This window comes from Bubalus kerabau, chromosome 6, assembly GCF_029407905.1.
Source record: "Bubalus kerabau isolate K-KA32 ecotype Philippines breed swamp buffalo chromosome 6, PCC_UOA_SB_1v2, whole genome shotgun sequence".
NCBI lineage: Eukaryota > Metazoa > Chordata > Mammalia > Artiodactyla > Bovidae > Bubalus > Bubalus kerabau.
In genome coordinates this window covers 89,787,449-89,814,258 of record NC_073629.1, presented here as the reverse complement: position 1 = coordinate 89,814,258, position 26,810 = coordinate 89,787,449, and the positions used below count along the sequence as shown (strand labels likewise).

Below are 26,810 nucleotides of genomic sequence, written 5' to 3'. Positions count from 1 at the left end.
AAAATGGACTCAAATATTTTATCATTGATTTCCAGCAGTTTGATTATGATGTGCCTTGGTGTGATTCTGTGGATTTACAGTTCACATCAAATTTGGGGGGAAATTTGCCTTTATTAATTCAAATATGTTTTCTGCCCCATACCCTCTCCTCTCCTTCTGACTGTAGATATAGTCTATTACTTCATATTATCTTACAGGGCCCTGAGGCTCTCTTCTTTTTTTAAAAATTGTTTTTGGCAGTATTTTTTCTTTGTTTAATTTTGGAAATACTATCACATCTTCAAGTTTACTGATCTTTTCTTCTGCAATATTTAATCTTTTTTTTTTTTAGGCCCATCCAATGAATCTTTCATTTTGGTTATTATAATTTTTCAGCTTTAAAAGTTTCATTTGGTACTTTTTTGACATCTTTTACTTCTCATAATGTTTATGATTTCCTTTAATATACTTAAAATAACTCTCTTAAAATCATTGTTTGCAACTTCCATCACTTTTATTTCATGGGTCTTTAGAATTAGGAAGGACTTTGACATCAAATTGAATCCACTCATGTTACAGAAAACGAAACTGAGTCCCAGGAAGAGAAGTGGAATATTAAATAACAACCAGACTGTTTTCTCTGGGCATTTTATGATTATTGACAAATTGAATCCTTATTATTTTCCTCTGAGATTTTTGTAACTATTATCCCCAGCAGTTGAGGGCCAGAGAGGAAACAAAGCAATTTCATATGTAAGTCACACAGCTTCCTAGTGGCACAGTCAGGCCTTCTAATTCCTAGATCGATATTATTACACCATTATTGCTACCCTCACCCATCAGAAAAAAAATCTTTTCAAAACTGAGCACCCACTTTGATAAGCACTGTTTACAACACCTAGGACATGGAAGCAATCTAAATGTCCATCGACAGAGGAATGGCTAAAGAAGATGTGGTACATATATACAATGGCCAGGCAAGAACACTGCAGTGGGTTGCCATTTCCTTCTCCAATGCATGAAAGTGAGAAGTGAAAGTGAAGTCGCTCAGTCGCGTCTGACTTTTAGCGACCCCATGGACTGCAGCCTACCAGGCTCTTCTGCCCGTGGGATTTTCCAGGCAAGAGTACTGGAGTGGGGTGCCATTGCTGTCTCTGACAATGGAACATTACTCAGACATAAAAAGGATGAAATAATGGCATTTGCAGCAACACGGACGAACCTAGAGATTGTTATACTGAGTAAAATAAATCAGACAGAGAAATATAAACATCATATTATACCACTTACCTAGATGGGTGAGATGCGGTGTGGGTGGGAGATGGATCCAAGAAGGAGGGAATATATATACATATAGCTGATTCACTTTGTTGTATAACAGAAACTGATACAATATGGTAAAGCAACAATACCCAAATTTAAAACAAATAGCACAAATGAACTTATTTACAAAACAGAAATAGAGTCACAGATGTAAGAAAACAAACTTAACAGTTATCAGAGGGGATAAGTGGGAGAGGATAAATTGAAAGATTGGGATTGACATATACACAGTACTATATATACACTAGATAACTAATATGGATCTGTAGTATGGCACAGGGAATACTCAATACTCTGTAATGACCTATTGAGAAAAGAATCTAAAAAGAGTGGATGTATGTATGTGTATAACTGACTTAATTTGCTATATACCAGAAACTAACACAATATTATAAACCAAATATACTCCAACAAATTTTTTAAAAAGTAAAAAAAAATATTTAATTTGGAATTAAGATACCCAAAGGCTTTTATACCACTTCCAATCCAACATTTCTTCCACCAATGAAGACTGAACATAAGTCCCTTGGGGCGGGGAGTTAAAGAAATACAAGTGAAGATCTCAAACATACAGAATAATTACATGGGTCTGTTTGTTTCTCTAAACAGATGAAATAGGCAGTGGAGCCTAATGAAATTTAAATCACTCTCCTCTTTTTTATTTTATTTCATGGGCATCAGAGTATTCACCAAAGTATCCTGGGCCAGGGCCATGTGACTATTTTCTGTAGTTGTCCAGATGACTGGAAATCAATATGTATTCAGGCTACATGAAATTTCAGCTAATATAAACAACTGCAGTAGTCGATGTGACTCAAAATGAGTCTCATTACTATGGACACTTTTTTTCTTTCGGGGTAACTAATCTCTAGCTGTACTTCAAGCAGCATTGGGTGTGGGCTTTGATGTGCGATCAACCTGGTTTTAAATCCTGGCTTCACCTCTTAGTGGCTATGGAACTTGGGTAAGTTGCTTAAACCCTTCAAGGCTAACTTTCTCATCTACAGAGATAATACATATTTCATGAGTGCTTGTCAAGAGTTAAAAGAGTTCACATAAAGCGCTGATCATAGAAGCTGGCACATGGTAAGCTTTTAGTAAACTACTTTTATTACTTTATTTCCCTTTTGTCAGCAATCCTTCACAGTATAAATTGAAATGTCTTCTAAAAATCTTCCAATACATATTGGAATATATGTTGACATGTTTTCCAATATGGAATTTATTCTAGTATATATTGGAATGTTTTCTAAATATGTATAGTTCGGTATGGAATTCTATGTGTACCTGGAACACAGTAGATACTTTTTTAAAATTCATTTGTTCATTTATTCATTCATTCATTTTCATTCAAAGGAGTCAAAAAAAGTCTTGGTGTGAATTCTTGTTTCACCACTTACTATCAATATATTATAACTTTAAAGCACATTATCTCATCTTCCTCTGAATCTGTTTTACTTATCTATAAAATAGATATAATATTCCACAGGAGTCTGATAAATTTTAAATTATATAAGATTGAATGAGATGATATATTCATATGAAAGTTTTTATTGAATTCCCACTGTATGCCAGGTACTGTGCTCAGCACTAGGGGACCACAGTGATCAATAGAGTCATGATCCCCTACCTTGCAGAATTTGCAGTTTAGGGGTGGACATAAAGTGTGGGAGGTTCTACATATGTGGGATTATGTTAGCAGAGGGTAGGTGGGCTTTTCTGGTGGCTCAGCAGTAAAGAATCCAGCTGAACTGCAGGAGCGACAGGAGACCCAGGTTCGATCCCTGGGTTGGGAAGATCCCTTGGAAGAGGGCACAAAAACTCACTTCGGTATTCTTGCCTGGACAATCCCCATGGACAGAGGAGCCTGGCGGGCTACAGTCCACAAGGTTGCAAAGAGTCAGACATGACTGATGAGACTTAATATGCACGGTGGGATGCAGAAAACCATCGGGAGGAAATGAGACCTAACAGAATTGGGACAGTCTGGGCAGATGGATGGGGTGTGATTATTCCATGTGGAAGAAAGAGTATTATGCATATTGTAGGAGAACCTGGAAAAGGGTCAGAACTAGAAGTTCTGTGTGGAATTCTATGTGTACCTGGAACACAGTAGATACTGCTCATTCATTCGTTCATTTCTTTCCATTCATTCATTTAACACATATTCCAGATATGCTTATGGGCTTCCCAGGTGGCTCAGTGGTAAAGAATCTGCCCACAATGAGGGAGAACTGGGTTTTATCCCTGGATTGGGAAGATCCCCTGGAGAAGAAGATGGCAACCCTCTCCAGTATTCTTGCCTGAAAAATCCCATGGACAGAGGAGCCTCATTGGCTATAATCCTTGGGGTCGCAAAAGTCCAACACAACTTAGTGACTAGACAAATAAACAAAAAAAAGAGGTATGGTACATAGCAAACAAAACAGATAATGTCCTTCCTCTCATGGAATTTACAGTGTAGTGATGGAATCAGTCAATAAACATGTCAACTGAACATTTCAGTAAAAATTGTGGTAAATACTATGAAGGAAACAAAAAGGGTCCTTTAATAGAGGATATCAGAGCGAAAGGTTGTTGCTGAGCCATGAAAGACGCTGGGATTCTTGACCTCCAGAGGAGAGGAATTCAATCCAGGGCCAGTGACAAAGCTTGATTGCTCAGAGCTTTTGTGTAATAAAGTTTTATTAAAGTATAAAAGAGATAGAGAAACCTTCTGACATAGACATCAGAAGGGGGCAGAAAGAGTGCCGCCCTGCTAGCCTTTAGCAGTATGTTATATACCTATCAGCAAGCTGTTAATTAGAGAAAGGAGATGTCTCAAAACTCAGAGTGGCACCAGATCCCTCACCCGCAACATGCATTTTGAGATAATATTGGCACAAGGTGAGTCATCCCAGGCCATAAAATGATTGACATGAATCTTGAAGAAAGGCAGATTTCCAAGCAAATGTATGGTTTCATTAACATAGATTAAGAGAACAACTGTATGAGTAAAACATACTGGTTTGTCAAGTGGGTTCTGAGTCTTAGGTGGAACCAACTTAAAGACAGAGTCTAAGGTAAATACATAGTTCATTAACATAGCTTAAGAAAAACATTTCCATAAGAAAAATGCACTGGGTAGCTCAATGTTTGAGAAAAGTTAAGTTCAGGTGGAATCAGGTATGTGTTATGGCAACATAGAATTTTAAAAGACACCTTTTCAAATTTGTATAGAGAAGGGGGAAAAAAACTTGTAGCTTGTTTCCTTCTGCCACTTAAGAGAGAGAGAGATAAAAAAATGTCTAACACTTGCAGCCTATTTCCTCCATTTGCAGACCCCTGGCTTTCCTGCCTGTTACCTTCTCTAGAGCAATCTAAAAATAGGCAAGTGGGGGGTTCTCTGTGGAGGTGGTTAAAATTTAAGCTGAGAGATGAAGGATAGTGAGGAGGGAGAAACCATGTGAAGAGCAGGGAGAGTGGAGAAGTCAGTACACACTAGGAACCCCAGGGGAAATGGCTTGTCAGGTTCAAGGACCTGCAGGACTGGGACAGCATGAGATCAGGGGGTTGTGTCCTGAGAAGATGTCAGAAAGGTGGTCAGGGGCCAAATCACAGGATGGCACCTTCATGAGGAATCTGGATTTTAGTCTATGTGTAGTGAAAAACAAAAAATCACATGGAATGTCTTCTACAGGGAGGGTATTATCTGATTTCTCATTTTAAAATGTGTCTGTGCAGAGCAAAGATTGGAGGAGACTGAGTGGACCATCTCAGACCATGGGAGGCCAAGCAATGATCTGGGTGAGAGATAATGGTGTCTAAAATTAGGACGAGGCAGTCTAGATAGGCAGAGGGAAAGATATTGGAGATACATCTTGAAAGCAAAACTGACAGACATTTCCAAAGGACTGGATATGGGTGTGAGGGGATGAAAGGAATTAAAGACCACTACTAGGTACCTGGCTTGAGCAAGCGTGTGTTAGGGTGGTTCCAATTACTGACATGGATAAAACTGAGAGAGGAACAGGTTAAAAGAAGAAAATTAAGGGTTTAAACATGGAGCCATTAAGTTCACCATGCCTGAGAGACACTTGTGGAGATATAAAATGGGACAATTGGATAAATAAGACAAGATTTCCAAGCTTGAAGATCTCAATCTAGAGGCATTACCACAGATGGTATGAGAAGCCCAGGAAATGGATCCTACTTTCTCAAAAATGAGAAAAGCTAAAAGGCAAGACTGTACCCTGAAGGATTCTAGTTTTCAGGGACATCAAAGAGAACTGGCCACAGAGATAAGAAGGGAGCAAGAAAGTCTGGTGCTGAAGAAGTCCAAGAGAAGAAATATTTCAAGGAAATTCTGGTTAACAGAGGGCAATTAAGACCAAGCCAGAAAGCTTTCCACTGAATTTAGCAACATGGAGGTCACTGGAGACTCAGCACTTTGAAAGTAAAATTTCCAATACTTGTTTAATGAGGTAAATTTCCATGGAACTGAATGGGAGTGGCTCAAGGTTGTATAATTAGTGACAATCAGCCTTGAATATAAGCATAGCCAATTTATTAGGATGACCCACTGGAAGTAATCGGGGTTGGGCTTTCTGATCCTCTCACCTGGGATGGGTAGCTAATTAATTATTCTGTGATCTACATTGCTAAGATGGCCACATTCAATTCCAGGTTTTAGGCCTTTTGCCCAATATGTCACCCTCTAAAAAGGCAGGTGGGAAGCATATCACTAGTCTCTGGCACTCCACAGAGTGGGCATTCAATCTGTTTTTGATGAAGATGAAGAGGTTTGATGAGCATGTCTGGGATTGAGAAGGTTATAGAGAAGAAACTAGCATGTATGTCAGGCTTATGCTTAGGGCTTTGCATATGTAATCTTATTCCCATATTCAAAACAGTCTCACAAGTTTTTACCATCTCTGATTTTCAGCTTTAAATAGCAGAATCTGGATTATATACATCTTTGGTATACTCTAAACCCCTTTCTGTTACATCAGTGTTTCTTCAACTGTGCTGTATGGTCTTATTACATGAAAAAAAAAAAAATGACCTATGGTCAAAAATTGGGTAACTGCTGGATTAAGTAAATTAAAATGCAGAACTTCTCAGTGCCTTTAAAGTATTACTGGACATTTAAATCTCCAAGAGCAGTATGTTGTATGCAATTTATCCAAATCTATTTGACCAGGTAACTTTGCTTCTTTTCCTTTTTCACCTCTAGTGCATAATTCAGGAAGCAGTACTCCACAGAGCACACTGTGCAGAGTGGAAGGAACCCTGCACAGACCACTATGTTTCATTGTGTTGATTCTACAGATGAAAAACTTAAAAGGCTCTCTGGGTTCTGCTCAGAGTGGCACAGCAAGGTAGATGCCAACTAAAGACTAGAATCAAAGACTCCAGAATCTTACTGTTTGAGTAAATTTTCAGTAGCTTGGAGATGCTTTCAAACTATTTGCCAAGATTTACTAGGCCACAGATTTATTAGTGAAGTAACCCAGAAAGAAAAACACCAATACAGTATACTAAGGCATATATATGGAATTTAGAAAGATGGTAATGATAACCCTGTATGTAAGACAGCAAAAGAGACACAGATGTATAGAACAGTCTTTTGGACTCTGCCGGAGAGGGCGAGAGTGGGATGATATGGGAGAATGGCATTGAAACATGTAAATTATCATATGTGAAATGAATTGCCAGTCCAGGTTCGATGCATGATACAGGGTACTAGGGGCTGGTGCACTGGGATGACCCAGAGGGATGGGATGGGGAGGGAGGAGGGGGAACACATGTACACCCGTGGCAGATTCAAGTCAATGTATGACAAAACCAATACAATATTGTAAAGTAAAATAAATAAATAAACAGAAAAAAAAATGTTCCTTAAGTAATTGAAAAATTGATACAGTTCTTTTGGAAAGCCATTTGGCCATATGTGTCATAAACTTTAAAACCATTTGTATCCTTCAATTTAGCCATCTTATTCTACAGGATGTATCTTCAGTAAATAACTTAGAATACAGAAAAACTGGGTGCTCAATACTCTAATTGTTTAATGTTAGTGGAATGGAACAATGTGCAGTCATCATAAAAATTTATATTTCTCTGATAATATTAAATGGAAAGATAAACATATAAAAATGTAATAGTATGACCTCAACTCTTTTATGGAAATAAAGAAGGGAAGGAAACAGAATTAATGGTGGTGGAAAGTTGGGACAATTTTTTTTTTTAATAATCTTTTCTATGTTCTCTTAAGGAGAATGCGTGACTTTCAAAATCTATAAAAAATAAACTACATTAAAAAATTCTTTGGCATGATAAGAGAAAACGCCAGTCATATTGATATTGGCTGAAAGGTTGGAGCCCTGTAACGACTTAATGAATGATCCTTGTGTCCCTTCTGTAGCCTTGCTTCAGTGATAGCATGACTGTGTGTGCCTCTGTCTAGACAGCATGTCACAAAGCTTTTAAAACTACAGCAACACAGCACTGCTCTGTCTAAACTTTTGCTTCCATCCATTAATACTGTTTCCTTCCATTTTGACATCATAATGCAGTCTCTGTGGGCTTACAATGACATTATCTTGACAGTTCTACAGTGAGACGCAGAACTAACGCTGTTGTCATTTTCTGCTCCCAAACCTCTGCCCTTGTAACTTCTCTCCCATCTTTTGGTGTTAGAACCCTTGCTTTTCTCCGTGTTTCTATGCTTCAAACTTTTAATATTAGGATAATCTATTAGAAAAATAACATATGGACCAAACCTTGAGCCATCTGAATGTCTAGACACCAGGATTATTTAATTAGATTCTAACTGGAAATTAAGTCCAAATGAATTTCTAAACAATGTCCTTCTATTTTCCATAAACTGGTTTCATTCTTTCCATGCCCTCTAATTCTCCCTCCTTCCCTCCCTCCCTTCCTTCTCCTCTCCTTCCCTCTCCTTCTCTCTTTCTCCCTTTCTTCTTTTCTTTACTTTCGTAAATATTTACTGAGCACCTTCCCTGGGTCTGGCACCATGATAAGTGCTGGGAGTTCAGTAGCAAACACGTGAACAGTACAAGTACCCACATTCATACAGCTTATGATCTGGTGGAGATGGCAGAAACTATACAAATATTATAAGTGTGCTAAGTTTTGAGACAAAAATGTGCAGAGATTGACCAAATCATGTGAAGAGAGATATCTCATCAGAGTGCTGAAGAATGTTTTCCTAAGGAACTGATGTTTATGATGAGGCTGAAGACACCTAGGAATTAATTAACCAGGAGAAAGATACTTGGATTTCAAGACTGGGTTTCACTGATAGGTGTGATCAACAGAACAGTGGGGTCCAGGAATTTGGGCCATAATCACAATTTTAAAATGATGGGTCATGAAATAAAAACTGATTGTGAAGGAAAATGAAAACAGGGGAGGTCTTATTGCTAGAGAGAAAGCTTAGGAGTCAATGGAGGCCCCAACAAGGTCCAAGAAAAGTTCACGGGAATCCTTGAGTATATAGAGATAGAAGGAAAAGAGGCTGTGGAGCCCCAAATAATTTCATAGGTGACCCATGAATTAGTCATTTGGAAGGGAAGCTGTTTCAGAGAGCAAACATCCAGGATGAAATCATGGAAGATAATGGAACAGAGAAAAGAGTCACTCAAGAGGAAGAAATGGAACAACTGAGAGCAGAGAGCATTGAGTGGTTCATTTATAGTGATGCTGAGGTCTCCCAGGGTGATGAGAGGAACTGGAGTATAGAGGAAGATGATAAGCTGAACACTAAAGTTTTCTCTGAAGGGATGATAGAGCTGGTGTTTTATACTAACATCATTTTATAAATGAGAGTTTCTCAAAGTGTGGTCTGCAGACTGTAGGCAGTCCCCAAGATCTTATGAGGGCAGTATCTGGGAATTCAAAACAATTTCACAATAATCCTAAGATATTATTTTCTCTTTTCACTGTGTTTATGTTTGCCCTGATGGTATAAAATTAATGTTGAATAAAGCAACCGTGGCCTTGACACATATCAAGGCAGTGATGTCAAACTTATAGCAAAGGAGTTGTTTCACTTAGAAAATTCCTTAAAACAGTTAAAATTGTTAATTTTATTAAAACACAATCTTTGAAAACTTGTTATTTAAATATTATTTGTGGCCAAATGAAAATAATGCATATAGAACTTCTACTGAACCTGAGTATGATGACTGTCTTGAGAAAAAGCAACGGTTTGAGTTAAGTCAAGGTTGATATCTTTTTCCTGGAACACTGTTCTTACTTGACAAAATGACTGTTAGACAAACTACCGTTTTTCAGGCTAAGATAATTGGGAGACATCGTCTCAAAAATGAGCAGAGGTCCTATTACTTCCAGGAAAACAGATAGCATTATTTGTTACCAATGACAAAATTTGGGCTTTCAAATGAAAATTAAAATTTTGGAAAACATACTCACTACTATGAGCTTGAGATCACTGTTAATATTAATAAATTTGACTTTAAAATATCTTATATTGAAATATGTGAATATTTTTAGGATACATGCACTCTGGGAGCCATTATTTTCTCAATTTCCAGTGTTTGCTGTTATAAAAATTATGTATGGATGTTGTTGTTGTTTACTTGCTAAGTCATGTCCGACTCTTTTGAGACTCCATGGACTGTAGCCCCCCAGGCTCCCCTGTCCATGGGATTTCCCAGCCAAGAATACTGGAGTGGGTTGCCATTTCGTTCTCCAGGGGATCTTCCCCATCCAGGGACTTAGCACATATTTCCTGCACTGGCAGGTGAATTCTTTACCACTGAGCCACCAGGGAAGCCCATGCATGGGTACTGGATCCATTTAAAGCGTACACAGACCAATGAGTTTTAATGTAACAGAGAATTAAAAAATTCACCAATAGGCTTTCAGATTACAACTACAACTAACATTTAAGAAATTACTGCTTTTAAAGTGTTGGTGTAACATCAAAGAACACCCACAATTATCTGAGAAGACTATTAAAACACTCCTCAACTTTTTCAACTACATAATTGTATGATGTTGGAGTTTCTTCATAGATTTCAATTAAAGCAACATAAAGCAACATATTCATTGAAGAAGCAGAGGTGAGAGTCTAGCTGCTTCCTATAAACCAGGCATCAAAGAGATTTGCAAAAACATAAAGCATAACACTTTTCAATGATTATTTTTCTTGGAAATGGATTTTTAAATAAATATACATGGTAACATGTAGCAATTTCACAGTGATTTTAAATGGGAAAAAAACACTTCAAAATTTCTCAGTTTTGATTTTTAATTCTGTGATTATCAATAGGTCTAGTCCCCTTAAATAAAAGCTCTTCAGGGTCCTCATAGTATGTCAGTGTATAAAGGGTTCCTAGGACCAAAGTTTGAGAACCAATGATAAATGTGAACACCACTTTCCTGAGGATCCTAGGGCTTCCTGTCTGGGGTTGCAGCCTAGGGGGGCATCATTCATTATGAGGACCAGCTCATGGCATAATCAGACTGAGTTTTGAAGCACTACAGCATCATCCTTGCATATGGTAGAGGCACAATATATTTTTATTCTTTATTTCTTAAAACTGTGATTGACTGAAGGGCAAACATGCACAGTTATTTTTTTTATTTGCTTAAATTTTACATCTCAAAATTGATGCATGGAAATGAAAAGAGTTCTGGGGATGGAAGCTGGTGATGGTTGTACAACAATATGAATGTACTCAATCCTACTGAACTATACACTTAGAAATGATTATGGTAAAGTATAAGTTTTATGTTATGTATATTTTGCCACAATAAAATATTGGGATAAAAAGAGCAATAGGCCATATATCTTTTGTTTTAAAACCAGCACATGCAATTTTTAAGAAGAATGATAGAATTAATCAAGTATTGGAAATACCCCTGCAGCCCAGGGTTCCAAGTAAAAACTGTGCCTTTATGAATGTTCCTCTCATTTCTTTGCTGTATCCCCATTCCTACTTTCAGATAATTTGAAGGTTAAGGGAATATATATTGTGATATTGTTTCATGTTCTGTGGCTACAAGTACCCAGATGCCCAAATCAATGGGCAACCTGTACAAATTTAAAAAAATTAAGCATCTGTTCAGCCATAAAAAAGGGGAAAATTCTGCCATTTGTGACAACATAAATGAACATGAAGTACATTATGCTAAGTGAAATAAGCCAGGCAGAAAGAAGGCAATGCTGCATGATCTCAGGCATATGTGGGAATCTAAAGAAAAGTCTAACTCATAGAACCCGAGATAGAATAGAGGGGCTTGGGGTGAGAAAAACATGGGCAGAGGTTGGTCACAGGATATAAACTTTCTGTCATAGTGATAGCTTATGGTAAGTGATGGCGGATTGATGATCTCCAAAGAAGATTTAGCTTTGGGATAAGGGACCAGGCTTGATCACTCAAGAGCGTTTGTGTAGCAGAGTTTTATTAAAGTGAAAAAGGGACAGCAAAAGCTTCTGACATAGACATCAGAAGGGGGGCAGAGAGTGCCCCCCTCGCTAGTCTAAGCAAGGGAGTTATATACATTTTAAATTAGTTATTACAATAAATCAAAAGAAAGTCTCAAGGTTGTAAAGATCTTACTAGACCCACTCCCATAATTTACATTTTAAGATAACAGGATTAGCCAGGAGGTTTTCAGGAAGGAGAAACTGTCCTCAAGCAGAATACACTGTTGTTATATAATCCTTAGTACAGAGTTTAAACTGAGTTGTTTGTTGTGTAATCATCAGAAAAAAACTATGTGACTAAGACTAAGGAATGTAAAGAGGAAAAAAGAAAAGATTTTTGTCCCTTCCTTCTCCTTAAGAATTCCAGACCCCTATCTCCACTTCGAGAGCCCCAGACCACTTTCTCCTCCTCAGGGACCCCAGACTTCTTATCAGCCTTCTTATCGACTCTCTCAATACCCAGGATGAAAAGTTCTGGGTTTCTAGCGTGCAGCATGGTGACTAGAGTTAATAATAGCATAGTGTACACTTGGAATTTGCTAAGAGAGTAAGTCTGAAATGTCTTAGCACACCAAAAAAGGAAAAAAGGTAATTATGGGAGGTGAGGCATATGTTTCCCTTGATTGTGATAATCGTGTCACAATGTATATGTGTATCAAACTATCACACCAGTCATCATAAATATACCATACAATTTTTTTTTTTATCAATTATGCCTCAATAAAGCTGGGGAAAAATTCAGCATCTGTTTACATAGTATTAAGATGCCATCATATTAAAACACCTTTTCACATTTATAATTACAGAAATTAAAATGATCATGATAAAAAATTAAAAACTGAATCGAGGTCTTCCGTCTCTTTAGGAGAGTCAGTCGAGCTGTTCAGAGTTTCACCCCTACAGCTGTCTCCTGCCAGCTGGACAACTGGGCAGAGTGGACAGACTGCTTTCCATGCCAGGACAAAAAGGTGAGACGTTAATAACCAATTTTGGAGCATTTAGCATTTGAATTGTGTAGTATGCATTCAAGTGGGGATACGCAGTTGGCACTATACATCTAGAAGTCTGGGGAGAAAATGGGTCTAGAAATAGGTATTCAGAAGCCATACCCACATGACGGTGGAACATATTTCTGCTTCTTCTGATTTTGTTTGTAAGGCATTTGGATGAGGCTACACAGACATGTATGTTATGGCTTAGATGGAAAAAAGTAGCCTTCCAGACATGGGCACACTGATCCCCACTGGCCCCTCTGGGTCCTGGCCAACCTACTGCCCTCTTGTGAGAGTCATCTAGAGGGACCAATGACTTGGGAACAAAATGCCAAGCTGTCCATGACCTATGGAAAACTGAGATAAACCAAAGCATGCCACACAGGGTGTTTCTGAGGATTTCACTTCCGTGCACTGAAAAAGGCTGACATGCCCAATGAACAGATGCATATCTATCTTGCCCACATAAGTGGTTTTAATTGGTCCAAAATGATTGCTAAACTCAGTAGCATAAGGGGGATGTTGGGCGCACTCTACTCTGGCAGGGAGAAGTATTACAGCTCTGTCTTTGTTCAGAATGACTGGCCTATCATGATAGTAAAAAGACTAACTCTATTCTGCTTTCTTAGTATTTTAAAATCTCTGGAGATAACACACACCTTCACTGGATACAGGGCGGGTGCAGCCCCTCACGTGGTACACCACTGCTGAGCCTTGTCTACTAGCCTCTTGCTGTCAAGCCTGTGTTTCAGCTTTGATTGAACAGCTTAGATTCTGGTTTGCACCTTAATTGCTGTGTTACTTTGGACATATTTTTTACCTTCTCTGTGCCTCTGATTCTAATCTATAAGTGAAAGTAGGAACAATATGTACATCATAGGGATTTTGAGAGCATCAAAGGAATAATGCATACAAACATGCTTTTCATGGCATCTGGCACACAGTGAAAGTGAAAATCGCTCAGTTGTGTCTGACTCTTTGTGACCCCAAGGACTATACAGTCCATGGAATTCTCCAAGCCAGAATACTGGAGTGGGTAGCTGTTCTCTTCTCCAGGGGATCTTCCCAACCCAGGGATTGAACCCTGGTCTCCCACATTGCAGGATTCTTTACTGGCTGAGTCACCAGGGCACATAGCAAGTGTTCAATAAATGTGAGCGGTTTTACTTCCTTCCTGTGCCCTCCTCTCTACCCCTACTCCCTCTGCCTTGAATCAAGCCCTGCACTTTTCTCATTTGACCTGTTACAGAGTCTGCGGATGGTTCTCCTGCCTCCAGCCCCCTCCTCAGTGAGACAGGAGAGTGCTCTGGGAAGATCTGATGACAGTGGTGGAAACACCATTTGGACCTAGTTTATTTGACTCTGAAGGCTAAAATTTATGATCTTGCCTCTCCCACCTCTGGGATATGCCAAAGAGTTTTAGGCATTCCGGTTTAAAAATATCTGGCCCCCAATTCTCATTCTGCTTTGACATTCTGGATTAATTTTCTGAATCTGCTGTGATAAATGCCACAAACTGGGTGGCTTAGAACAGCAGAAACGTATTCTCGCACAGCTCTGGAGGCCAGAAGTCTGCAGTCGAGGTGTCAGTCGAGTCAGGCGCTCTCTGGAAGCTCCAGAGGAAATGCTGTTCTTTGCTTCTTCCAGTTTCTGGGGGCTGCTCACTCCAATCTCTGCTCCTCTGTCTGCATCACTCCCTCCCCTCTGTGTGTTTCCCTTATATGTAAAAGTGAAATCCCCCTCTGCCTTCCTCTTACAAGGACACTGTGATGGCATTCAGAGTCCGCCTGGATAATCCAGAGTAATTTCTCCAAATTAATGATGTCTGCAAAGATCCTTTCCCCAAATAAAGTAACATTTACTACTTTCAAGGATTAGGACTTGATTTCTTTGCGTGGCCATTATTCAACCTATTATACATTGAAATAACATCCTAAAGCTACATTTGTCTCTTGTGTTACAGTTTAGATAGCAGATAGCACAGGTGAATGACTTACAGTTTACATCAGCATTGATTACTTTCTTAGGGATTCAAAAAGTCGTGTCTTTAAGGTAATTCTTAAAATGATTCTGTTTACTATTTAATTGAAAGGCCATCTGAGTTTCTTTTTATTAATATGTTTCTTCCTCTCAAAATCTCCCAAAGATGTGTGTTTCTGAAAAGAAACATTGTCTACTAGGTAGAAAAGAAAATTATGTCCTAATGATACCAACCATGGGCAATGGCACTGAGCAGTCCCTGGGGGAGTATCCTTATCAACCTGTCTGCAATACAATGTCGTCATTATTTGATAACAACCTAGAAACTAGGGAGTGGGTGGGAATGAACGTGATTCCTGCACCATCATTCCAAGTATAGAAACCACAGGAACGATGTTGATGACAATAATAGTGGCCATTTATTGAATAATTTCTGTAGACCAAGGACTGTGCTAATGCTTTAAGTAAATCATCTTCTTATTTGACTTTGGCAGCCAGTAGTGGGTGATAGACAGATAGATACCGTTCTCCCCTTTGCTTAGGTTGCCCATTAAGAATGCAGCAGAGCCTCAATTTAAAATCTGGCCGGTTTGATTCCAAAATGCCCATGAATCTGAACTGTATGGCTCTCCTGGAGCTATATGGAGAGTAGTGAGTGATATTATGGTTACCTAATCCAATACCTTCTCAGTCATAATTGTTCCAGAGTAGTCCAACAGCTACAAGGATGATGACCAAGTTGACAGCTCTTATTACTGGGCACACACCAGAATGGAACAGAGAGCCGATGTCTTTACCTGTGTGATCACTAATCTTCAGAACACTCTCAGATCTCTCTCATGTTATAGATGAGAACACCGAGGGTCAGAGGAATTAAGGAGTTTATCCAGTGACCCATACACTGTGAGTTGCAGAACTGGAATTCTAACCCAGTTTAAGATGGGATCATTAATAGAATGTAAGCTCCTAGACTTGTGAGAATTAAGTGAGATAAACAACGTAGAGGGACTTCTGTGGTGGTCCAGTGGCTCAGATTCCACACTCCCAGTGCACAGGACCCAGGTTTGATTCCTGGTCAGGGAACAAGGGGGCTTCCCAGGTCGTGCTAGAACCTGCCTGCCAATGCAGGAGACATAAGAGACATAGGCTTAATCCCTGGATGGAGAAGATCCCCTTGAGGAGGCATGACAACCCACTCCAGTATTTTTGCCTGGAGAATCCTATGGACAGAGGAGCCTGGTGGGCTACAGTCCACAGGGCCGCAAAGAGTCAGTCATGACTGAAGTGACTTAGCCCTCAAGCATGCACAGAGGAAACTGGATCCCACATGCCACAAGCTGAGAGCTTGCATGCCCCAACTAAAGAGCCCATATGCTGCAACTGAGACCAGGCACAGCTAAATAAATAAGTAATATTTTTTAAAAGAATGTAAAGTGTTTAGCCAATAGTAAGCACTCAATAACTGGTAGCCACCATCATCATCATCAACACATTGGTAACTGCAGTTCTCATAACTGATGAATGTTTTTGAAGGGCAAGAAAGAGAAGAGAACTGGCTCTATATTGGCATGACAAGCTCTTGTATTTACTGCGTTGTGGAACAAGAATGTGGGTAGACACTGAAAATATCTTCATATTCCCACATTGACCATTAATTATAATCTCTTCCCATCAAGTTTACAGATCTGCCATCGCTGTTATTAAGTGACAGGCATGAAAGGCAGATGGACTGGTTGGAGCCTCACTTCTTTTTGCTACATCTGCCTCTTTGCTAAGGAGCAGTCATGTAGGCAGACGTGAGCAAGATGAAAGAGAGGGGAAGTCACATTGCTTTGTACTCATCCCTGAAAGCATCTGGAAAAGGCTGCATTGATAATGGTAATGATGTAGAACCCATTTCTGCTTATTAAGCACCAATGATATGCCAGGCACAAGGCTACATGCTCTCAGACCTCTCACTTAGCTCTCACAAAACCCTTTTGAGCTAAGGTATCATCACAACCACTTTACATATTAGACAACATATGCTCAGAAAAGATAAGTGACTTGCTCATGGGCAGTTGGTAAGTGAATCTGGGGTTTGAACCCAAGTGGGTCTAATTTTGGGCTAATTTCATGCCTCTGCTCTTCCAACTATAGGACACAGGTGGAGGAATCATTAGTAGTTATGATTAGTGAAGTCAACTAGGTCAACCACCTCATTTTACAGACTTGGAAACTGAGGCAGAAAGTACCAGGCACTGATACTGTAGACAGTGAGTCAGGAACTCGATCCTCTTGCTTTTCAAGTCATTGCCTTCCTATTTACTTACAGTCTTGAAGGCAGGGCCTGTGGGCTGCGCCAGTATAAGAGGCAGCAGAAAATATGGTGCTGACTGACACTCATATACCCCCATGTTCTGTGTTGTTATATTTTTTTATCTCGTCAACTAGACTCTGAGCTTCTCAAAGACAGGGATGGAACTTCAGTTTCTTAGAATATCTCACTGTTCAGCTTCCTCCTTATACACTAGTACCTCATACTGTACACCCTATAGAAAACAGTAACATGAAAACATCGAGCCCAAGATTGGTATGCATTTTATTCTTTCTGTCCTTCCTTCAGTAAGTATTTATTCATCTGCAGTCAAAGCTGGACACAGAGGCTCAGATGGTGTCTTCAGAGCTCTCTTTGTCTCTCGACCTCTCACATGGGCTCTTTCTACCTCGTAGGCAACATGATCACTTGATACCCGGCAACTTCGGCTAAAAAGGAACTGTCTTTTCCAAAAGTTCTGAAAGAAAATTCCCAGAGAGGACTATGATTGCCATAAGGCTGAGTCATGAACCAATCATTGTGACTTGGCAGATATGGGGCCCTGGTTTCCCCGCCTCATTCATATCCACACAACCCTGTGACTAAGGGGGGACATCACCCCTACCTGAATCATATGAGTTATGTCACAAGGAAAGAGGAGATGCCATGACCAGAAAAAATTTTACAAAGGAGAAGCAATAAAACATCTTCTAAAAGTGCCTCCCATGCAATGCATCATAGATCAAATGCCAAGTATATGAAGCCAAATAAGACATGGTCCTCCCTTTGGCAGCCCTAACCCCCTATGAAAATTGTTCCTAAAATAAGGAGATAGGTAAAGCAAGAAGTAGACAATAACAACCTTGTATGACAAGTGCTAGGAGAGAGGATTCAGGGGAACTGAGAATATATTACTGAGTTATAGAGGTTTTTTTCCCAAGAAGGTAAACCATGAGTCTTGAAAGATGAATAGGTACTAACTGGTACTTTCAGAAAGGGAAGATGGAGGTCCTTCCTGACAAGGAGGAATACCCTAGAAATACCTAGTCCAAACTTCTCATTTGATGTTTGGAGGCCCTAATTCAATATTCCAGCTGATGACAACCTCTGGTTGAACATCACCATTTATGATTACTCATCCCCTCAAAATACAGCTTTGCAGGGAGTTCTCAATCATTAAGACACTCATTCCTTATGTTGAGCTGAGACCTGCCTGCACCAATCTCGGTTGATTGATAAGACAATGAATGTGTCTGTTTCCAAATCTGATTTAGTACAGATACCGGAGCCTCTTGCAGCCAGACAAGTTTGGGGGAACCATCTGCAGTGGGAATGTCTGGGACCAAGCCAGCTGTCACAGTCCCACAGCTTGTCTGAGTCAAGCACAGTGTGGACAGGATTTCCAGTGTAAGGAGACAGGTGAGTAGCATCTCAGCAGGATAACAGCTGTGCCTGTCAAACTTAATGTACAAAACAGTTCTCCAGGACCTTGTTAGAATGCAGAATTCCAGAGCCCTGGAAGTTATCATTCTGGAAGTTTTGGATGGGACCTAGGAACCTGAATTTGAAGCCACGCCAGCAATCCAAGTAATCTTGATGCAAGTTTTTGGGAACATACGTTGATTTTAAAAAGGTACAATTCACACATCCATCCATTCATTGAATAAATATTAATTGAGTGCATATGATGACCAGGTAATGTGCTACCTGCTGGTGATGCAGAGAGAAAAAAAATTCATGTGCTTGATCCTCAGTACTCCTAGACTCTTTGGGAGACAGACCAATAAGCCATCAGTGACAATATCCTGTGATAGCCAGTGTAATGAGTGTATGTATAGGGCCCAATGTACAGATTCTCTGGCAGGGTTGCCTAAATCTGCTTTGGAGAGTCAGGTCAGGATTCAACATGGTACTTGAACTGAGACTTAGAAAATGAACAAGTTTGCTAAGAGACAAAATGTGCAAAAGCACAAAGGTTTAGGGACTTGCAATCAGCCCAAAATAAGTGCTTTGGGAAGAGAGGCAGGGGATGGGCCAGGTTTTTAACTGGGGACCAGATGGTGGCATTTGGAGACAGAGGAATGGGGAGACTCTGGAGGGTGCAGAGCATTTTAGATCCCTGGGACTATGATGTGGAGACTGAGTAGAGAGGAGGAGCCTGGGGCAGGGTCTGAGCTGAGGGCCTGCAGGTGGGAGACAGCGAGGCTGGGAGGAGGGTGGAGGCAGTGAGGATTAAAGGGGGATTTGACAGCACTGAGGACTGAAGGGCTGTTTCAGAGATGGAACAGAGCCAGTGGTCATGTATGGATGTGAGCGTTGGACTATAAAGAAAGCTGAGCGCCAAGGAATTGATGCTTTTGAACTGTGGTGTTGAAGACTCTTGAGAGTCCCTTGGACTGCAAGGAGATCCAACCAGTCAATCCTAAAGGAAATCAGTCCTGAATATTCATTGGAAGGATGGATGTTGAAGCTGAAACTCCAATACTTTGGCCACCTGATGCGAAGAGCTGACTTTGAAAAGACCCTGATGCTGGGAAAGATTGCAGGCGGGAAGAGAAGGGGATGACAGAGGATGAGATGGTTGGATGGCATCACTGACCCAATGGACTTGAGTTTGAGGACGCTTAGGGAGTTGGTGATGGACAGGGAGGCCTGGCGTGCTGCAGGTCGCAAAGAGTCAGACATGAGTGAGTGACTGAACTGAACTGATCCGGGTCATGAGGGAGGGGAGGAGTCCTAGAGGCTCTAGAAGCATCCACTGCCTCTGCTTGCTCAGGTCGCTGCCTGAAACGCCACCTGGTGTGTAATGGAGACAAGGACTGCCTGGACGGCTCTGATGAGGATGACTGTGAAGACGTCAGGATCTTGGAAAATGACTGCAGCCAGTATGACCCAATTCCAGGATCAGAGAAGGCGGCCTCGGGGTGAGTCACTGCCTGCTGGCTCTGTGAGTCCCGGGCATGATCTCTCATCAATCATGAGTATTGATTTCAGGGAAACAAGAGGGTCTTTGGGAGGAATTCCTCTAGAGTGCATCCTGAGAGGCCACTGTCCCTCTAGTGTCTTAGTTCATTCAGGCTGCTCTAACAAGATAACAGACATTTATTTCTCAGACTTCCGCGGCTGGAAGTCTGCAGCTGGAAGTCTGAGACCAGGGTGCCAGCTTGGTCAGGTGAGGGTGTTCTTTCAGTTAGCAGTCTTCTTGCTGTGTCCTCCCATGGTGGAAGGGATCAGGGTGCCCTGTGGGTTTCCTCTGTAAGAACAGTAGCTCCATACATGAGGGGGTCTACCCTGATGACCAAAGCACCTCCCAAAGGTCTCCCTCTATATACCACCACATGGGGGCTTAGAGTTTTAGCATATGAATTGGGAGGGGGGCACAAAATTCAGTCCATAACAGGTGACTTGCTCAGTCCTGTTTACATGACATAGCTCCTGTTTTCCCCTCTATGTCTCTATCCGCATATCCTTATTTCACCCTTTCCTACTCTACTGCTCATTCCTCTTGCGCCAATTCCATTTCCAAGGCCCATTTATCACTACGTCTTCTACAAAGGCTTCCAATATTCCCCCAAATAACTCTTCTCTGACTAAGTGCACTTTTCAGTAGCCTTATTCATACTCTGCTTTGCACTGCAGTTGCTGATACAACCAAGGCCACCATAGTGACACACTGCAAGAAAATGGACCTCAAGGTGAGACACAGTGGAGCTTGAATCTCCACTTTGCGGCTGCTGACTTACACCTCTCAGGACACATTTTTTTTTTTTTTAATCTGTTGAGATCCAATCAGCCTTGATTCTAACTTTACTTCATCGTATACCTTATGTTTAGGCTCAAACTCACACACACAACACTCACTTTTCTTCTGAGATTTCATAAAGTTAGTTCCTTCTTTCTGGACTATCCTTGCCTATATTCCTATCTGGTTACCTTTTTACCTAGTGTTATGCACTGAATTGCATCCCCCTAAAACTCATATGTGGAAGCCCTAACACCTATGTGATTATATTTAGAGATAGGGCCTTTATGGAGGTAATTAAGGTCAAATGAGGTCATAAGGGTGGGCCCTAATCCAACAGGACTGGTATACTTATATGAGGAAGAAGAGACATAGGAGAGCTCTCTCTCACCACATGCACAGAGAAGGCACCATGTGTGGACATGGTGAGAAGGTGGCTATCTGCAACCCAGGAAGAGAGGCCTTATCAGAAACCAACCCTGGTGGTACCTTTCTCCTAGACTTCCAGCTTCCAGAACTGAGAGAACATAAATTTGTCAAAATTCTTTGAGTCACCCAGACTTGGGTATTGTATTGGGTGTATTTTGCTATGACAGCCCAGTTAAGACACCCAGGCATCATCTCCTCTAGCTGGTCTTTTTGACACCCCCTCTCCTCCTCTCAATGCTGTTTAGGCTGACTTAGTCCCCTCCCACCGCTCCTAGCATCCCTGTGTGTCCTTCTCTGCCAGCACTTAGCCAACAGGGCAGAGACATCTGTTTCCCAGGCTGAAGGATCCCTCATCATCTCTGCTTCTCCAGCACCCAGCACAGGGCTGAGCTTGTAGTGACCCCTGGTATTGCTAGTCTTTGCTTTGGGCCTTGTCCCCTAATTTGAACATAAACTCTTTGAGGGCAGAGGCTGCTCTGATTCATGTTTATCATCTCCTCAGCCTTTCTATCAGAGCTTTTCCTAGAACAGTCTGTCACTGAGTATTGATTGCAGTGAAACAAATCAATAGGAGCAGCTGGATCTTTACAGATGAGGAGACAGAGAGAGATAGTAATCACCACACAGCAGCTGGGCCACGCGGCAGCGCTCTCCCAGTCACGTGTGGGTTCTGTGACATGCAGCGCTCGTTCACTGTGCTTTAATTACCTTCAGATCACAGCCCACCTACCAGACAGGGCAGAATCCTGAAAGGGCATGTGGCCACACACACATGAAAAGATGATCAAGTATTTGTTTCTATTAGACCAATAATATTAATTTTCTGGGACTGCCGTAACAAAGTGCCACTAGCCAGGTGGCTTAAGCAATAGAAAATTTCTTCTCAGGAGGCTAGAAACCTGGGATGAAGGTAGGATTGCTTTTCCTGAGGCCTCCCTCCTTGGCTGCTGAATGGCCATCTTCTCCTGGGTCCTCACAGTGTCTTCCCTCTGCCCATGGCTGGGCCCTAACTTCCTCTTCTTGTAAGGACACCAGTCATATTGGACTAGGGCCTTCCCTAATAAGCTCATTCTACCTCAATTGCCATTTTAAGGATCCTACCACCAAAATACTGTAAAATTCTGAGGTTTGGGGAGTCAGGACTTCAATACCTGAATATTGGGAGGGCATATTTCAGGCTCTACCACCAACATCTTGATTTTGAAAGTGACTATGGGATGCAAAGAGTATGAGCATGAAATACTGAAGTGTTGACTTCGAAAATGATTACCTCCTTATTGACAAAAAGGTCTCAGACCATGACCCTGATCTCATGTGATTCAATCAGGAGAATTTCAAATATATTAATACTTGCTGGGTTGAGTACTTTGCTCACACTGAACGCTGAAAACAGCAGAAAGGGGCCACCTCCACTCCCAACAGCTGACGTTATGGTGGTTTTTCCATTCCTCTGTAAGATCTCAGAGGCTTTTCCTGATATTTTACTCTTTTCTTATTTAGGCATTTCCCAGTTTTTAATTTTTATTTTTATTGTTACAAAAGTAATAAATCTTTGAGGTAGAAACTGAACTTTTTCCTTCACTGTCCTTAACCTCGTCCCACCCACTTACCCTCTCTCTCTTCCTTCCCTGGAGCTGATCCTTGTTAAGTTGGGACTTCCCAATCATGTAAAGATGCACTGCCAACACGCTGTATGGAAATAATTCAATTAAATGTATTGTGCATTATAGCCATAAGTATATTTTACATAAATATGATTAGACTATACATACTGCCCACAACTTGTTTTCACTTAATATTTTGAAGCTTTCCTACCATATATCCTCTATTGTCTTTTTCTTAGCAACAATGTAATGTTCCATAACAAGGATCAGCAAACCATGGCCTAGGTGCAAAATTCAGCCTGCAGTCTGTTTTTAAATAAAGTTTTATTGAAACACAGCTTTTGCCCTACAGTGAAGAGTTGAGTAGTTGCAGCAGAAATCTACACAACCTGCAAGGCCTAAATTATTTACTATATGGACTTTTGTAAAAAAATTAAAAAAAAAAAAAACAATTTTCCAATTCTTCTACAGTGTAACTGTATAATAATTAAATTACCTCCTATGGAACTGAAAGATAATTAGATTATTTCCCCCTTTTCCCTTTCATAAACAGTGCTACAATGAACATTTTCATATATATAATTTTGTACACGTGTGAATATTTCTGCAGAAGAAGTTTCCAAAAAGTGGAATTTCTCTCTCTTTATTTCCACTAGGGCTTCTGAATCAGATTTTCCAAATATACATAGGTTTTACTTATGGTTAGAGATTGCAGTACAATCTTAGAGCTTATGGTTCTTTTGAGTTTTTCTTTGGTCCATTAGAGAGTCTGTATTTATCAGCTATAGGCAGCAACATGTCCCATAGGTGGAAAGACAAAAATTGCAGGTTAAAGAGTAAGAACCCAGATTGTAGTGTCCAAAAAAATCTAGGAAAAAATCCCAGTTCTGACTATAGGCAAGTTACTTAATTTTTCTGAGCTTCAATCTTCACATTTGCAAAATTGTTATGAGGTTGAAAGCTAATGTATGCTAAATGTCTGGTAAAATGTGTATTCAATTCATCACAGCTATTATTACATCACTTCCACTAATAGGAAGAAAGAGATGGAGAAAGGAAGAGAAGGAAGTTCACTTACATTGAATTTCTACTATACGCCAAGTGCTCTATAATTATCCATTTATTCTTTTGAAGCAGGTTTTATTCATAATTCTTCCCCTGCTAATTTGCCTTTGTGCTTTTTCACAAAGGAAATAAACAAACATGACGTATGCTATGCCAGAGGCAATCACCAAATGCCATGGGAACACAGAGGAGGGACAATTATCTGTCCAGGATAATCAAAGGTGATACAGAGGAGGCAATGTTCGAGTTGGGTCTTAAAGGCTAAACAGAAGTTTGAGATGAAAAGAAAAGCAATCATTTTATTGTCTACAACATAAGAGGCTTAGATTGTAAGGTCTTTGAACTTTTAGTCAAGTTTCATGCTTTTGTTCAGTTAACTTTCTCTTTTTAAGAAATTAAAGTTGTCTTTCACCTGTTTCACATTATTTTTACCTAAATATGGTTAAACCATCCATGACCTAAAACAGAGGACTTACGCAGATAGATGTGAAACAGCCTGAGAGGGAAGTATCAGAAAATATTTCTGGAAAGGTATTGGGCCAGGGGAAAAGAAGAATCACTATCAAGTGTACTTGTGTTTTACCCTAATGCCTTCATTTAGACTTCACTAAATGACACTTTTACTATTCTGTTCTTCAAATGAGGAAAATGATCTTCAGGAAGTTTGTAGAAACTTTCTACAAAGTCACACAGCTAGTAAATGACAGAGCCAGAAATTAACCAGGTGTCTCCCTGACTTCTGGAGAAGGAAATGGCAACCTACTCCAGCATTCTTGCCTGGAGAATCCCATGGACAGAGGAGCCTGGTGGGCAATACAGTCCATAGGCTCGCAAAGAGTCAGACATGACTTAGCGACTCAACTCCCTGACTTCACACTGTGTTTCTCCATGCTGCCTAGAAGACTACAGCCTTTCTGAAGATTAGATCATCAGCTTACCACTATGAACTATACCAATATTTCAAAGTTAGTTTTTAGCAGCAGAACTTCTTCTGAAATAATATTAACAAAAACCAGCAACAGCAACATTTTTTTAATATTTCATATGAGTACTATTATGATTCCTTTACTTGTTTTAACTCATGCTTAACTGCAAGGGCAGTAGTATTAGCTGTTTTTTTTTTTTTTTACAAATGACTAAACTGAAACACAGAGAGATTAAATGATCTGCCCAAGCTAGATGGGCAGCTTGGATGGAGAAAGGAAGCTCCACACAGCTAGATGTGACAGAGACAGGAAACAGGTCTGGACTGTCTAGTTCCTGGGCTCAGAATTTTGATAATCATGCATATTCTTCTTCAGTTTACTCAACAAATATTTAGGAGGGCCTCCTATGTGGGAGCACTGTCCTAGATGCTGAACAATGTTGTCTGGCTGGTCTGGTTTAAGGGAAGGTGGGGCTCATGCCCAGCCCACTCGGTTTCCCACCTTTACCCAGAATGGCCCATAAGGTACTTCAAGGAAATCTAGTGCCTCACATAACTCAGTTGCAGAAACACTGCTCAGCCTACCAGTTACATCAACATGCAGAGGATATTTTGTGTTATTCTTTGCTTTTCCAGTGCTCTCTCTTAGAAGCTGCTTTCCTTTTCAATTTAGGTATAATATCCTGACCCAGGAAGAAACTCAGTATGTGTATGATGCCAGGTACTACGGGGGCCAGTGTGAGACTGTATACAATGGGGAATGGAGGGAGCTTCAGTATGACCCTGCCTGTGAGCGTCTCTACTATGGAGATGATGATAAGTACTTCCGGAAACCCTACAATTTCCTGAAATATCACTTTGAAGTAAGTCTGAACGGGGTGCTCACAGGCCACTGTGGCAGAGAGGCATGGAGGGGAAGTCTATTGGTGAAGATAGGATGACTTGCTTTGGAAGATTTTACTTCGTATAGGGCTTGCTGGTGGCTGAAGCTCCCAATGCACCTGCTCAGGGCTGAAGAGTCAAGGTCAGGGCCAGGGAGCCTCTGTAAATGGGACTGTACTGTAAATGGGACCACCTCTGCTAGATCTCGGTTCTGGTCCTAAAGCAATGAGATAGACTGGGGCCCTATTTTCTGGGCTGCTAGTCAGAAGTCCTATTTCCAGGTTTTGACACTATTAGAACAGATGTATATCAGACCTTGAGCAGCGTACTGTTCCTCCCCAGGCTCAGGTTCCTAAGATGTAAAGTGAGGGCAAGACAGGAAGTGGCTGGGGGTCCTGAGACCTGGCCCCTGCTTCCCCAAGGGCAGGTCCTCACTGATGACCTTCATCTCTTGGCTTTCTGTACATAATTTTGTTGGAAGAAAAGGTTCTGCTATCGAAAAGTGCTTGAAAACTGCTAAGGTTCCCTAAGATTCTTCATATCTTTAAAATTCTGGAGCCTGTTATACAGAGTAAAGTAAGCCAGAAAGAAAAACACCAATACAGTATACTAATGCATATATATGGAATTTAGAAAGATGGTAACGACAACCCTGTATGCGAGACAGCAAAAGAGACACAGATGTATAGAACAGTCTTTTGGACTCTGTGGGAGGGGCGGGGGATGATTTGGGAGAATGGCATTAAAACATGTATAATATATAAGAAATGAATCGCCAGTCCAGGTTCGATGCAGGATACAGGAAGCTTGGGGCTGGTGCACTGGGATGACCCAGATGGATGGTATGGGGAGGGAGGTGGGAAAGGGGTTCAGGATGGGGAACACGTGTACAACTGTGGTAGATGCATGTTGATGTATGGCAAAACCAATACAATATTGTAAAATAAAAAAATTAAAAAAAAAAATTCTGCAGTCTCCTGGTCACCATGGAGCTCACAGTCAGCTCCAGGGTCTGCTCCTAACCATTCATTTCTCTACCCCTTACCCTGTGGGTGAGCCATCTACACAGCACACCTCACTGGAGGCTTACCAAGTGTCCCCTCCTACTTTCACACAAATTCTCCCACTGAA

At 40.7% G+C, this 26,810-nt stretch overlaps 1 protein-coding gene across 1 annotated transcript in view; it reads left to right on the top strand.

The window, feature by feature from the left end:
- The window catches only part of C8A (complement C8 alpha chain), a 71,779-nt gene that overhangs the window by 3,191 nt on the left and 41,778 nt on the right, over nt 1–26,810 (top strand). Inside the window, exons 2-5 of the mRNA XM_055586944.1 lie at nt 12,630–12,732; nt 18,307–18,451; nt 19,809–19,956; nt 25,471–25,660. Of these exons, the coding sequence (XP_055442919.1) occupies nt 12,630–12,732; nt 18,307–18,451; nt 19,809–19,956; nt 25,471–25,660 (586 nt within the window). The remainder of the gene's footprint in view (nt 1–12,629; nt 12,733–18,306; nt 18,452–19,808; nt 19,957–25,470; nt 25,661–26,810) is intronic.